This window comes from Nannospalax galili, unplaced genomic scaffold (assembly GCF_000622305.1).
Source record: "Nannospalax galili isolate Female #2095 unplaced genomic scaffold, S.galili_v1.0 scaffold1622, whole genome shotgun sequence".
NCBI lineage: Eukaryota > Metazoa > Chordata > Mammalia > Rodentia > Spalacidae > Nannospalax > Nannospalax galili.
In genome coordinates this window covers 444528-458929 of record NW_008348203.1, presented here as the reverse complement: position 1 = coordinate 458929, position 14402 = coordinate 444528, and the positions used below count along the sequence as shown (strand labels likewise).

Here is a 14402-nt window from a genome sequence, read left to right as displayed (position 1 = left end):
AAGTTGCAAGAGGTGACTCATACCTCTGATCCTACCATATTTGGGAGGCTGAAGCAGGGAAAAAGTGAATCCAAGGCCAGCCTGAGCTACACAACAAATCCCTGACTCAAAAAAACAGAAATGGTCTCAGAAGTACTGGAGCTACTTCCCAGCTGACTGGGCTCTTGCAGCGTACTTGATACACTGTTGGTAAAGACTCTGACAAGCTGGCTATGGTGATATATTTGGAGGCTGAAGCAGGGAAAAAGTGAATCCAAGGCCAGCCTGAGCTACACAACAAATCCCTGACTCAAAAAAACAGAAATGGTCTCAGAAGTACTGGAGCTACTTCCCAGCTGACTGGGCTCTTGCAGCGTACTTGATAAACTGTTCTTCCTATTCTGGCCACAAATAAAATTAAATTTAGCAAAACAAATAAAATAAAGGTGGGAAAGTTGGCTTATGGTTATAATCCCAACACTTGGGAGGCTGAGGCAAGAGGATTACCATGAGTTTGAGACCAACCAGGGCTATATAATGAGTTCCATGTCAGCTGGCTATAGGGAAACCCTGTCTATAATTCATTTATTCATTCATTCATTCATTCAAATAAAGAAATATAAACAAAAAATAAACTTTTGTAATGAAATATTTGTGAATAAGATTATAAAATGTCTGGAGTTTGCTCAAAAGCATAGGATGTGGAAAAGATAAAAGATTGGCATAGTACTCAGGAGGCAGAGGCAGGAAGAGCTCTGTGAAATCAAAGCCAGCCTGGCCTATATCACTGGTTCCAGGCCAGCTAGGGCTTCAGGGAGACCCTGACCCAAAAAAAAAAGATTGGTTAATCACTATGAAGCTGAAGAATGGGCCTAGGGACCCTATTATACAAGTTTCTCCATTTTTGTGCTTGAAGTTTTTCTAAATATAAGATGATAAGTAATTACAGTTGGGGGCTGGAGAGATAGCTCAGCAGTTAAGAACACTGACTGTTCTTGCAGAAGATCCAGGTTCGAATCCCAGAACCCACATGGCAGCTAACAACCGTCTGTAGCTTCAGTTCCAGGGGATCTGACAGCTTCTATTGTCCTCCGCGGGCATTTCATGACATGGGTGCACTTACCTACATGCAGGCAATACATGCATATACATAAAATAAAAATAATAAACATTGAAAAAATTTTTAAATAATAATTACAGTTGGTAATAAGTTTTTTTTTAAGGCAGGGTAAGGGGACAGAGAGTCTAGGAAGTCTTCTTAGATTAGATGTTCAAGGAAAGTAGGATTTAATCACAATGATGAACACTCATAATTCAGCACTTAGGAGGTAGAGATAGGGAGATCAGGAATTCGAGGCCAGTCTTGGTTATATAGTGAGTTTGAAACCAGCTTGGCCTATATAAGACCTTGTCTCAAGGGCCTGGAGAGGTGGCTGGCTAACAATCATCTGTAACTCCAGTTCCAGGGGCTCTGACACCTCTGTTGGCATCCATAGGCATTGCAGGCAAGGGTGCACTTACATACCTGTAGGCAAAACACTCATACATACAAAATAAAAAAGTAAAAAAGATCTTTTCCCAAAACAAAACAACAAAAGACTGATTTAACAGGCGTAAATCACACACACACACACACACACACACACACACACACACACACACGAATTTGGGGAAAGAACATTCCAGACAGGACAGCAAACGCAAAGAACTTGAGATACCAGCAAACATGGAAGAGGGGACCACAAACAGACTGGTCAGTCTGCAGTTACAAGAACAAAGGGAGAGGGGCTCAAGGAGAGATCAGAAGGGACACTGAGGATTGAGGGGGCAGCTGGGGTCTACCCTGAGTATAGAGAGACATGGTTTGATTTGGAATATGACTGTTAAAGTTCTGTTAGGCCAAAAGGGAGCAAGAAAAAGAAAAAGAGCTTATAGCCTCTTGTATCAGTCCAGGCAAGCTAGTGACCAGGTACTAAAAGCCTCAGTTTGGGATTTCTTTTGAGGCTTTGCTCTTGGATGTGGTGTGGAGTGTAAGATCAAGAAAAGAGCAAAGTATGATTTCAAGGTTGGGCCTCAGCTCCAGGGTATGGAGTTGCCTTTTCCAAGATGGGGAACAAGAAGCTGTGTGGCCAAATGCCAGGAGGCACTAAGTGTCACTATCAGGACATACATGCAGGTACACAAACCACACAAATAAATGCACACACTCCAGATGTCTGGAAGCCACCTTTCCTGTCCCTCTCTTCTCCATGGATGTCCCAGAGTCACTATCCTACCTCTCCAGCTTAGCTTCAGCACCCACAGGAGCTCTGTCTCAGCTCTCCCTGACAGTTCTCACTGCTCCTATTGGCTCCAGGAGAAGAGACTACCCACAGTTATTTTTTTGTTTGTTCTTTCTGTTTGTTTGTGGGGGTTTGTTTGAGGCAGGATCTTGCTATAGAGTCCAGGATGGTGGCCTAGAATTCACTGTATATTCCAGTCTGGCTTCAAACTCACAATAATTCTCCTGCCTCAGCTTCCCTCTCTGGCTTTACCTGGCTCTATAGAAAATGATCATTCAACAAATATTTGCTCAGCACTGTCTGTGGGATAAGCTCTCTGCCCTTCTACCTGCTGACATGAAGTCACAGCCTTAGCACAGACAAACACAATCCAAGTTACACAGGGAAGCTAGATGTCTCACACAAATGACTCAGTCCTAAGCCACTGTCTGCTGGCAAATGTTGGCAGACCATCTAAACAGTGATGTAACTTGGGCAGGATTTAGTCCAAGGCCTAGCACACAGTAAGACTGCAAACTAACAGCTGGGGCTGCCTGGGGACACAACACACCTGGAACAATAACAATGCCCACACTTCTGAACTTGTGATCCTTATAATCACAACCTTGGCTGGACTGATGGGGGAAACTGAGACTGAGTGGTGATTTTGCCAGTGGTCACCCCATGAATGTATCCATGAGAGACCTGGATGTGAGTCTGGATCTCTTAACTCCTGAGGTATACGCTACAGTATGTGCTGGCACATGTGCTAGCCAATGGCCCCAAAGCCCCTCCCACTTTGACCAATGAACCTTAAGGTGCCAGGAGGCTGCACACCATAGAGACAGTGTGGCAATATGGATCAGAGCCCAAGGCCTGGGAATGGTAGGGGACTCTGTCACTTGTGGCCTTCCAGGGCTTACCCAATTTGTCTTCTCACCTAGGAAGCCGAGTTCTAGGATTCTTAGAATTGCCTCTCTCAAGAGCTCCTCTGGCTGCGCCCAAAGCTAAAAATCTCAGCCACTCCTTGAAGAGGCCTTGCTCTGCTGGCTCTGCCCATCGGATATGTTTGCTCATGGAATCCTCCCAACAGCAATCTGGAACTCCAAGGTAAAAATGGGGAAACGGAAGCAGTAAGTACACCTGGGTAGGATTTGTGCTCGGCTCAGTCTCTTGCTCTGCAGTCCTGCCTCTGGTGGTGGAGGGAAAAGGGCCAGCATCTACTGTTGCCTGTGGGGTAGCAGGATTGTATGGTAGAGCCTCACATTGCCTCTACTAAGAGCACTCCTGACAAAAAGCAGCAAGGGAGTTTGAGTCCTTCCATACTTCAGCCAGCTTCCAACTCTTGCCCCAGTTATCAGCCATGTGCCTCTCAGCACAGGTGGTCCATGCTAGGTACTGTCTCACCCTGTTCCTGGCTGCTCAAGCACCTCCCTTGTTCATCCTCTATAAAATGATGCTGATCATCTCTTGGGTGTTTGTGAAATAATTGCCATCCAGTGTCCACCACGGGCTGACCTGGGCAAGAGTGGATGCCTCAGGGAGGTTGAGATCCAAGGGGAGTGGGACTTAACCTATACCCATTTCTCAGGTGAAGAATCCTAAGGAAACAGTGAGATGACAAAGAATTGCATGGGGTGTTAACAGCCCCCAAGAGCCTTTCATGCTATAAAGTGATGACTACGAGCCACAGGAGGGGCCACAGGCTACAGGAGAGACTTTTGCCACCCACCAAGGAGCTCTGAGCACTAAAATGAAGAAAAAGAACCAAACCCATAGAGCCTCAGGATGGGCATCAAGGGAGCAGGTAGTAGAAGGCAGGAGGGGAGGACCAATGCCACCAGAGCTACCTGCAAACTCAGTGCCAGGGTCAGCTCTACAGGAATCAGCCAACATCACTGGCATCCAGGGAAGAAAAGTACGGAAAAGGAAGAGGAGGAAGAAGAGGAGGAGGAAGAGAAGGAGCAGCAGCAGCAGCAAAGGCCAAAATCAAAAAATATATAGTTTTTTTTTTTTTTTTTTTTTTTGAGACAGGGACCCACTATGTAACCATGGGCAGGCCTGTAACTCACTATGTAGATTCAACTAGCATTGAATTCACAGAGATCTGTCTGTTTCTGCATCCTGAGTGTTGGGATTAAAGGCATGCATCACCACACCAGGCAAAAAAAAAAAATTAATCGATTTTTAAATTAAATCTCTACAAGACAGAACAAGTAGTAAAAGTGTAAACTTAATCCTTTAATGTAGCACATAGGCAAATTTGAATAAGTGGAATTTAGCCTCTAAAAGGTAGTGGGCCAAGGGCCTACAAAAGGTCTTCTAATGTGCCAACTCCAAAACTTATATGCAACCCTAGGAAAAGGATGATTCCCCAAATTATTTGAGATTATTTTTCTTCCATGTAGGAAAATAGAGAGAAATCTAAGGCAGTCTACACTGGTCATGGTGGTTCATACCTGCAATCCCACTACTCAAGAGGTTAAGACAGGAGGATTTCTGTGAGTTCAAGGCCAATCTGAGCTACAATATTAAGATTATGATGCCGGGTGTGGTGGTGCATGCCTTTAATCCTAGCACTTGAGAGGCAGAGGCAGGCAGATCTCTATCAGTTCAAGGCCTGTCTGATCTACATAGCAAGTTCCAGGCTAGCTGGGGCTATAAGGAGACCCTGACTCAAAAAGACAAAAAAAAAAGCAAGGGAGGAAAATGAAATTACCCTCCTTACTCATGTTGTCATGTTGGCTTTAGATTTAATCCCTGGGGGCTACTGGGCCTCCCCCAATCCTCCAAGCCCTCTCACATTTCAGCAGCAGGTAAGTCAGCCAGCCCCTTATTCCTTCACACTCCTGAGGCAGAGATCTGCTCCCCTGCCCCTTCCTTTAGACCTCAGTGAATTCATCAGTACACCTTTAAGGAATGAAGCCAGAGCTGGATTCGAGTCCAGCCCTGCCTAGGCAAGTCCATCTTCCCTTTGGCCAAGTCTCAGTCTCTGAAATAATAAAATGGAGATGCTGACTAAGACTGATGTGCAGAATGAGGAGGCCACAGCCATATGAGGCTTTTTAAACAGACTGGGCTGCATTGGGGTATAACAAACAAAACAAAACCAAAAGAAAAAGGTTTGTGTTGAACCACATTGATCCTTGGGCTTGGGTCTCATAATCAGCTTCTGAGCTGGGGATGGTAAGTTTTGACTTTTCCCGTGGTCTTGCCAGGGTTCACAGTCTTCTCCTGATCCAGGGGTGGAGAAGGGAGCTGGAGGGCAGTGGTAGGGAAGCAGGTTGGGATGGGTGGGGGAGCAGTGTGGGCTTGGCTCCTGGAGGTCTGAGTCAGCGGGCAGGCAGGCAGGCAGGGCGGGTCCAGTCCCCGCATGCTCTGGGAGGACCTGGTGCAGGAATGTTCCTTCCACCCAGGCTGGGGCCCTGCCCACCACATCCTAGCTTCTGCTCCCATAGATACTACCTCAGCAAGCTGCAGTCAGGAGATGCTCCAAAACCTGGAGCTATGGTGGGTGGATTCAGCCAGGGGCTTTTGGAGCAGCTTGGGCAACAAAGACTAGCTTAGTGTAAACAGACCAGGCTAGCCTGCCCAGAGCTGGGCTCTGGCCCCAGAGGACCCCCCACCCTGCTGGGTGAGGTGGCCAGATACCACCATCTAAGACTCAGAGCCACTGTTTATACAATGAGAAGTTGAACTTGGTGCTGCAGGTTGATCCTGACTAAACCACCAGACTTCTCAGTTCACTTGCTCTAAATGCCCCCAGGAACACCTGGCCCTCTGGGCTTGTCCCTCAAAGTTCTCCAAAATCTCCAAGGAGTTAACCAAGGGGTCCAGAATGTGGCACATGTCCAGTCCAGGAGGCACCATGCTTGTGTACATGTGTGACTCTGGCTGTGAGAAGTTGTTATTGTACACCCAGGACTGTGGCGTGACTGTATAACAAAGTGGCTGAGACAGATCTAAGAACTGATGGCAATGCATATACAGCCATCGCTGGATAGTGAATGGCAGTGTGGCCAAGGTGCACACCATATGAGTACAAGAACACGTGTATGAGTGGGCACATGTCACCCATGAGGAAGCAGTGTGACTGTGTTTGTAGCTGTTTGGAGCAGTATGTCTACCACCAAGGGACTGTGTGCTTGAGCCTGCACAGACAAAGCGGATGACAATGTGGCTAACAAGGCTGCAGGGCCCACCTGGCTCCCCCAGGCTTGGCTCTGCTCCACTCAGTGTCACAGAGGCTCATAGCCTTCCTGTATCCAGGAAGAGACAGGATGCAGGCTCTCAGGTCTGCCTCTATCCCCAGTCTATACATGAGACCACAAAACAGACTCCTTTTCCAGGACTAGGCCAAGATTGGGAACCCAAGGGTCCCCCACCCCCATCCCAGGTTCTGGTAGAAGGACAGAAAGAGAGGCCTTGTTTTCCAACCCCTCAGAGAAAAGTGAGGGAGGAAACTGGAGGCAGCTGGGCCCTGCTCAGTCTGGAACATCTGCCTGGCGTGTGACTAAGGCCAACAAGCTCTGCCATCACAGCATGCCCCCCCAACCAGTACTCCCCCCAGTCTCTTGTTAAGGGACACTATGCTCAGCTCAGAACAATCCCAAATTCACCCAAACACACAGATAGAAAGAAACCAAAGAGAGGACCTGTAACATCTCCAATCCCCACTCCACATAACACCTGCCATCAGCTAGAGACCTCAGGATACCTGGAACATGTCTGACTTAACACTAGCCTTCACTTTCTTCTGACTCGTCTCCTAGGTCCAAGCCCCTCTGAGACCCAACCCTCAGGATGACAACAATGAAAGGTGGCCCCTTTCCAGCAAAGGGACACAAGAGGTCAACACTATTCCCTAGGGCAGGAAGTGTTAGCAGGGGGCTTTCCAGGCATCATGGGTTAAGAGGAACATTGCAGAGGACCTCAGGAAGGAGCTCTACCCCATCCTGGACATATGGAGGTCAAAGATGAAAAAACGTTACAAATTAGAAGTCCCTGGCATAGTAAGACAATGAAGGAAGGCAGACAGGGAGGGGAAAACTCCTCAGAAAGTCCCAAATCTGACCTAATTTTGACCCAAAGCCAAGGGAACACATTCCAAAAGTTCCCCTAAGGACACTATGGCCTAAATGGGGCCCATTCCTTACCTCGCTACTTACTATGAGTTCTGGGGACCAAAGCCTTCTCTGGTAACACTGACCCTGGAAGAATCCCCACACCAGACCCCAAGGCCTCTAAAAGAGGACCACAGTTCACCAGCACTCTTCCCTCCCCTGCTAAGGCACATTTCTTGGTCATGCAGAGCAGGACATTCTCAAGGGCACAACTCAAGTCCTCTGTAGGTTCCAAAGTAGGAGCCACCATAGGGCTGGGCACCCAGGACTAACCAAATCTCTGCCTCCCCTGTCCTGGACTGGAGCTTTCCAGGGACAATGCCAGAATGGTTCCCTATACCTTTCTCCTACAACCCCCAGCACACAGACAGCATGGTACCTGGAACCTTTGCACAAGACACCACCCATTTCAAGATGAGGAAGAGGCTGACAAAATGGCTCAGTCAATAAAGTGCTTGCAGCATAAGCATGAAGACCTGAGTTCAGATCCCTAGCATCTGTGTATGTAGAAAGCCAGGAGTGGTAGCACACGGGAGGCACTGGAAAAGCAAGAGACAGGAGGATCCCTAGAGTTTGCTGACCTAACAGCCTAGCCAAATCGATAAGTTCCAGGACCATGAGAGACTCTGTCTCAAAAAATAAAGTGGAGGGGCTGGGGAGATGGTTCAGCGGTTAAGAGCACTAGCTGCTCTTGTAAAGGACCTGGGTTCGGTTCCCAGGACCCACATGATGGCTAACAGTCCGTAACTCCAGTTCCAGGGTATCCAAAGCCCTATTCTGGCCTCTGTGGGCATTGTACAACATGGGTATACTCATATGCTTGCAGATGAACACATACACATAAAAAAAAAATAAATAAATTTTAAAAATTAAAATAAGGTAGAAGAGCCAGGCCCCAGTGGCATACTCCTTTAATACCAGCACTCAGGAGGCAGAGGCAGATGGATCTCTGTGAAATGGAGGCCAGTCTGGTCTATACAGGGAGTCCTCCAGGCCAGCTGGGAATACAGGGAGACACTATCTCAAACAATAACAAACAAACAAAACAAAAAAAACCCAACTTTTAAAAAGTGGAGAGCAATTGAGGAAGACATACCTGACACTGACCTCTGGCCTTCATGTGCACCTCCCCCCCCACCACGAATATGTATATAGACACACACACACACACACACACACACACACACACACACACGGACTCCCAGGTCTGAGAGGCAGTGCAGCCAGCTGGAGGGCTGGGACCACCTCTACTGCCTCTGACCAGCATAGGACATAGAACCAGCCTCTATGTGGAGCCTAGATTTAAAATTATATGTCTGAATATACACATAAACACACACACACACACACACACACACACACACACACACACGGACTCCCAGGTCTGAGAGGCAGTGCAGCCAGCTGGAGGGCTGGGACCACCTCTACTGCCTCTGACCAGCATAGGACATAGAACCAGCCTCTGACTTGCTCCAGCCTTTTGAAGTTGTGTAGACCACCAAATCTAGTCCAGTCAGGCAGTTCAGGTTCTGTTTGTCCCCACTTTTAACCATTTCCAGGATCCAAACATAAAAGACATGCTTTTGTTATATTAACTGTAAAAGGTTTATCAAGAAAAAGAGTCAAGCAGTGGTAGCCAGGAGAAGACCATGACTTCCCAGGAAGGCAGGGGGGGCAAGGTCAGCTTCCCCCACATGTGCTGTTGGGCCACACCCTGGCCTTGGGGAGCGGGCAGTAACCCCTAGAAGATGTAAACATAGGTGAGTGATGGTAAAACCTGACCAGTGGAGCTGGCCAAGAGCAGGAGACCTCAAGTCATGCCAGTTTCTTCCTTTCTGGCTCCCACTGTGCAATGGGAAGGATTCTGGATGACCAGGCTGCGGTGTCTGAGAACTTGGAACCTGGGCCTATTTAGAGAATGGAGAGTTACAACTGGTAACTTTTAGGAATGCCTTCCAGAGCCCTGTGCTCCATGGCTTATCTTGGCACCTTGAGCCCAGAGAAGGAAGGATGCTGGATAGTCCCCCAGCCAAGGGAAAGCAGGGAGTCAGCAGTAGAGGGCAAGGCTTACAGGAGGAAGTTGGCCTGCAGCCCCTCCTGCAGAGGAGTCGATAGGACAGGGAAAGCCAGGGACTCTGGCTTTTTCACACAGGACAGTCCTCATGAAGAGAACATCAAACTGGCTTGGGAAAGATAAGGGAGAGAAAAGATCATGTTGGTCCTTCCCCCAAAATGTCCTTTACCCCATTTACTGTCTAGCAGGTCCTTGTCAGACACTTTGGGGATGTCACTCCATGGGGTGTCCCCTGACCAGCAGAGTGCTATGGTCCTTCTGTGAGCTTCCATAAATCCCTTACTTAGTCACCTGTCACACTGCATTATCTGATAAGCATCTTGAATGGTGGCACTTCCAGGATGGGCATGCCCCAGTCTTGGTCCCCAGTGTCCTACCCAAGACCACAGCAGGCTATGGAATCCACTGGATGTGAACAGGGTGTGGTGGCCAGGAGAGTGTGTACCATAGGTTCCAAAGAGGCCTGACTTTTATGGACTGACAGCAGCCCAGGCTCTGGGCCAGAGGGCTCCCATTGCCATTCTCACTTCTCACCTGTCACCAAGTGAGGGAAGATTACTCCAGGGGTATTGTGACTCATCAAAAGTTCCTTCTTCTTCTCCTAGAAGGAGGGCCAGGCAGTTTACCTCATCCACCCCGACACCCTCAGCTACTGCTAGCAGCAGGGAGTCTTGAAGAGGGGTGGATTGCAGTGACTAGATCTGGGTGGGAAGGGGCTCTGCATATGTGGTCAGAGGTGGTCATACATGCGCAGTGTCTTCTCCAGCTGCTGGCCCACCCGCTGGTAGAAGAGGATCTGCTGGCGCAGGTAGCTCTGCATCATATGCTTGAAGTCGAGCTCACGGCGCTGGTGAAAGTGGTTCATCTCAGCCTGCAGAGCAAAGCCCACCACACGGCAGCGCCTGCGAATGCCATCTGCCTCTTCCTGAGCCATGCGACCCTCATCACTCATGCGCTGGCTCTCCTTCACCTTGGCAAAGGCGCCTGGCAGGATAGAGGAGAGGGCAGGCAGGTTAGGGCTCAGGCCTCTTCTAGTTGCTCTCTATACACTCCCCTAGCCCTACAAAAACACACCCAACAGCTCCACTCAGAGCCCACTCCTGAAGTCCAGACCCCTGATTCAACCACCTGACTGCCTCCATCAGGATGACCCCTGATAGCCTTATCCTCAGCACCTCTGAAGGGGATACATCATCATCACCCCAGACCTACAGCACCACCAGCCCTACTAAATGCTTTCATCTACCACAGGCCTCGCCAGCTCCTACTTTAGCCTTGGCCTCACTCCATCACAAAGCTTCCCTGTACCTTGTGACCTCCAAAGCTTCTCAATATCGTCTATCTTGGTTCTCACGCTCTATGGCTGGCTGCCTGGGCTATGAGCAGGGTGAGTTCAGGGACTGTCCTGTCCTTCTGTGTTCCCCAGCTCCAATAATGAGGACTGGCCCAAGCAGATCTGGACACAGGTCTGGTAAACTCACTTACCTCAACCCTGGGCTGCTGTGGCAGTCCCCAACTATCTCTCTGACCACCTCCTGCTCCATAGTGCTCAAAAATATTCCCTAAACTGGATACCTCTGGGAGTTGGCCCCTCCTCATGTACCTTCCACATTGACATCATATTCATTCAACCCTTCCACCTCTTTCCTACCTTACCTCTCCCTGGGGGATCCCTATTCATAATTCAAGGCCTAGATCAGGTGCTGCTTCTACACCAGAGCTTCCCTAGTGCCCCAGGCAGAATGCCTCCCAATGTCACCTGTTCCCATGCTACCCAGCCCCTTATCACACTATTGATTCTAAAACACCATTTCAAAGGCCACCTGGTATGTCTCCCTCACACACAAGCCCTGCTCACTTCCTACCCCTGCCCCCATGGAAGCAGAGGAGACTATAGTAATAAACAGGTACCAGATGGTAGTGGAGAGAGATAAACTTGGGCAGGGCTCCGACTTTGGAAGAACTGAAATGCATCAACAAGCAATTAGTTAATGAATTTTAGCTCTGAATGAAAAGGTACTTGACTCATTTTGCCTTTAAGTCAATGAGAATAGTTGCTGAGAAAAGACAGTGTGTCTGTGCCTGGCACTCACTCCTCAAGGGACAACAGGAACCCCCAGGGCAAAGGAGATGAAGAAGGTAGGAAGGACTGGTGGGGACAGCATGTCCCCTGACCCATGCACAGAAGCAGCATACTCAGGATCCATGCTCTGACACTTTCTCTCTCTCTCTCTCTCTCTCTCTCTCTCTTTCATGACACAGGTGCACCTTTACACAAGCAGGCTAGATACTCATACACATAAAAAAAAAAAAAAAAAAAAGGTGGCACACACCTGTAATCCCAGCACTCAGAAGGCAGAGGGCAGGCAGATCCCTGTGAGCTCCAGGCCCAGCCAGGACTACATAGTGAGACCCTGCCTCAAAAAATTTTTTGTAATTTTTTACATCTATAGACTGGGAGTGGTGGCGTACACCTTTAATTCCAGCATTCAGGAGGCAGAGGCAGGAGAAGCTCTGTGAGTTCAAGGCCAGCCTGGTCTACATAGTTCCAGGCCAGCTGGAACTATAGGGAGACCGTCTCTCAAAAAGACAAAAAAATAAAAAAATTCAAGAAGGCCCCACAGAGCAAGAAAAAAGAAAAAAAAAAACAAAGTTCTTGGAGTTAAGCTTCAGAAAACAGCCTACCTGAAGCAAAGATCCAGGAGCCTGGATTCCTCTTACCTGCATCCTGCATGCCTGAGCCTAAGAGCAGTGGGGGTAGATCAACACTCAAGAAAGATCATCTTGTGTGTACGGTCTTTGAAGAAGATTCAGACCCCCTTTTGTTGATGGAGATAGTAGGCCCAAGCCTACTGAATTGTTAGGTGCCCAGAAGCAGGCAGGGCTGGAGTTGCAAAGACTTCAGAGGGGTGGGGAAAGGCAGAGGCACCACCCTGCTCTCCACCACTCCTCCACCTGGTGACTCAGTTCTGGGGCCAGGACCAGTGAAAGCTAAGGAGTCCTACCCGGAAGGCTAGGCATTAGGCCTGTCAAGTACACCCGTATATTCTACTTAGTACTCAACTTGAGATCTACCAGGGTTGCCATCTGCCTTGGAAGGTTGTGTCCCAGGAATGGGAAAAGAGGACTTGGAGCCTACCAGCTTCAGGGCCCCAGGGTCCCAGCTGTATTTCCTAAGCTCCCAAGCTCCCACCTCAAGCCATCCTGCCTCTACCTCATGAAGGTGCTTACCACCCACTCTAAGTTGGAGGCAGGAGGTCTGAGTCCAAGTCCCTGCCATGACACCTTCTGAAGACCACTGCTCTGCTTGGGCTACAGGTGTCACCTCTGTCAAATGGAGCAGGTGGTATTAGATGTGATGTGGCTGCAACTGCTCATAACAGCACAGTGTCTTAAGAGTTTCCACATCTATAAATTAGGACATTAACAGCACTGGCCCTATAGTAACTGAAGTTTCATGGATCTAATATGTGTAAAATGCTGAGGCTTGCACCTGCCATAAACTAGGATTTAGGATGCTATGTGCTTTGGTATGCAAACTGCCTTTTTCTGTGTATGATGTGTGTGTGTGTGTGTGTGTGTTTGTGTGTGTTTCTGTGTGTGTGTGTATGTGTACACACACAAGTAAGTTCATGTGAAGTATGGGCATGTGAGTGTGCCAGGGTACACATGTGGCAGTCAGAAGACAACTTTGGGTGTTAGTCCTCACCTTTTATCCTGCTTAAAACAAGTGTCTCTTCTTTATTGTTTGCTGCTGTGTATCCCAGGCTAGCTTGCCCACAAACTCCTGGGGGCAGTCTCCTGTCTTCACTCCCTGTCTCATCATAGGAACATTAGGATTAACTACAGCCCAGCTTTTATATGGATTCTCGGGATTCAAACTCAGATCCTCATACTTACACAGAAACCATTTTACCTACTTAGCCATCTCCCTAGACCACAAACTGCTTTTCTATCCATAAAGCCACAGCAAGTACCAGCCCATGGTGACCCGTAGCAATACAATTCTCTGTTATAAAAGCCTAGGAGGGCTGGGTGTGGTGGCACACACCTGTCATTCTAACACTTGGGGAGTAGAAGCAGGAACATCAGGAGTTCAAAGTCAGCCCTTGCTACATAACAAGCTCCAGTTTGAGGCCTGCCTAATTACATGAAACTCTTTCTCAAAAAAGTAATGATAAAAATAAATAGCTTTGCCAGGCATTATAGTACACGCCTTTAATCCCAGCACTTGGGAGGCAGAGGCAGGCGGATCTCTGTGAGTTCAAGGCCAGCCTGGTCTACATGGCGAGTTCCAGGCCAGTTGGGGCTACAGGGAGACCCTGTCTCAAAAAGATCAAAATAAATAAATAAATAGCCTAAGTGGACCAAGCATGGTGGCCCATGCCTGTTATTCCAGCACTCAGGAGGCTGAGGTAGGAAGATCCAGAGTTGAGGCTACCTCGGAGTACGTAATGAGACACTGTCTCAAAAAAAAAAAAAAAAAAAAAAAAAGCTGGGGCTAGAAAGATGGCTCAGTGGTTAAGAGCACTTGTTGCTCTTGCAAAGGATCAAAGTTTCATTCCCAGAACCCACGTCACAACCATCTTTAACTCCAAAACCAGGGAACCCAATGCCCTCTTCTGGCCTCTGCAGGCACCCTCACTCACATGCACAAACACTCACAATTAAAAATAAAATAAATCTTTATTATGGGCATGGTGGCACATGCCTTTAATCCCAGAACTCAGGAGGCGGCAGCAGGTGGATTTCTGTGAGTTCGAAGCCTGCCTAGTCTACATAGTGAGTTCTAGACCAGCCAGGGCCACACAGTGAGACCCTATCTCAAAAATAGCCAGGTGTGGCGGTGCACGCCTTTAATCTCAGCACTCAGGAAGCAGGGGCAGGCAGATCTCTGTGAGTTTAAGGCCAGCCTGGTCTACATAGTGAGTTCCAGGACAGCTGGGGCTACAGGGAGACCCTGTC

The 14402-nt window shown here is 48.4% G+C and overlaps 1 protein-coding gene across 1 annotated transcript in view; it reads right to left on the bottom strand.

Moving 5' to 3' along the window:
• Positions 1-8884: 8884 nt before the first annotated feature.
• Snx33 (sorting nexin 33) overlaps positions 8885-14402 on the bottom strand; it is an 11798-nt gene continuing 6280 nt past the window's right edge. The window contains exon 2 of the mRNA XM_008844884.3: positions 8885-10421. Within this exon, the coding sequence (XP_008843106.1) occupies positions 10168-10421 (254 nt within the window). The 3' untranslated portion in view covers positions 8885-10167. The remainder of the gene's footprint in view (positions 10422-14402) is intronic.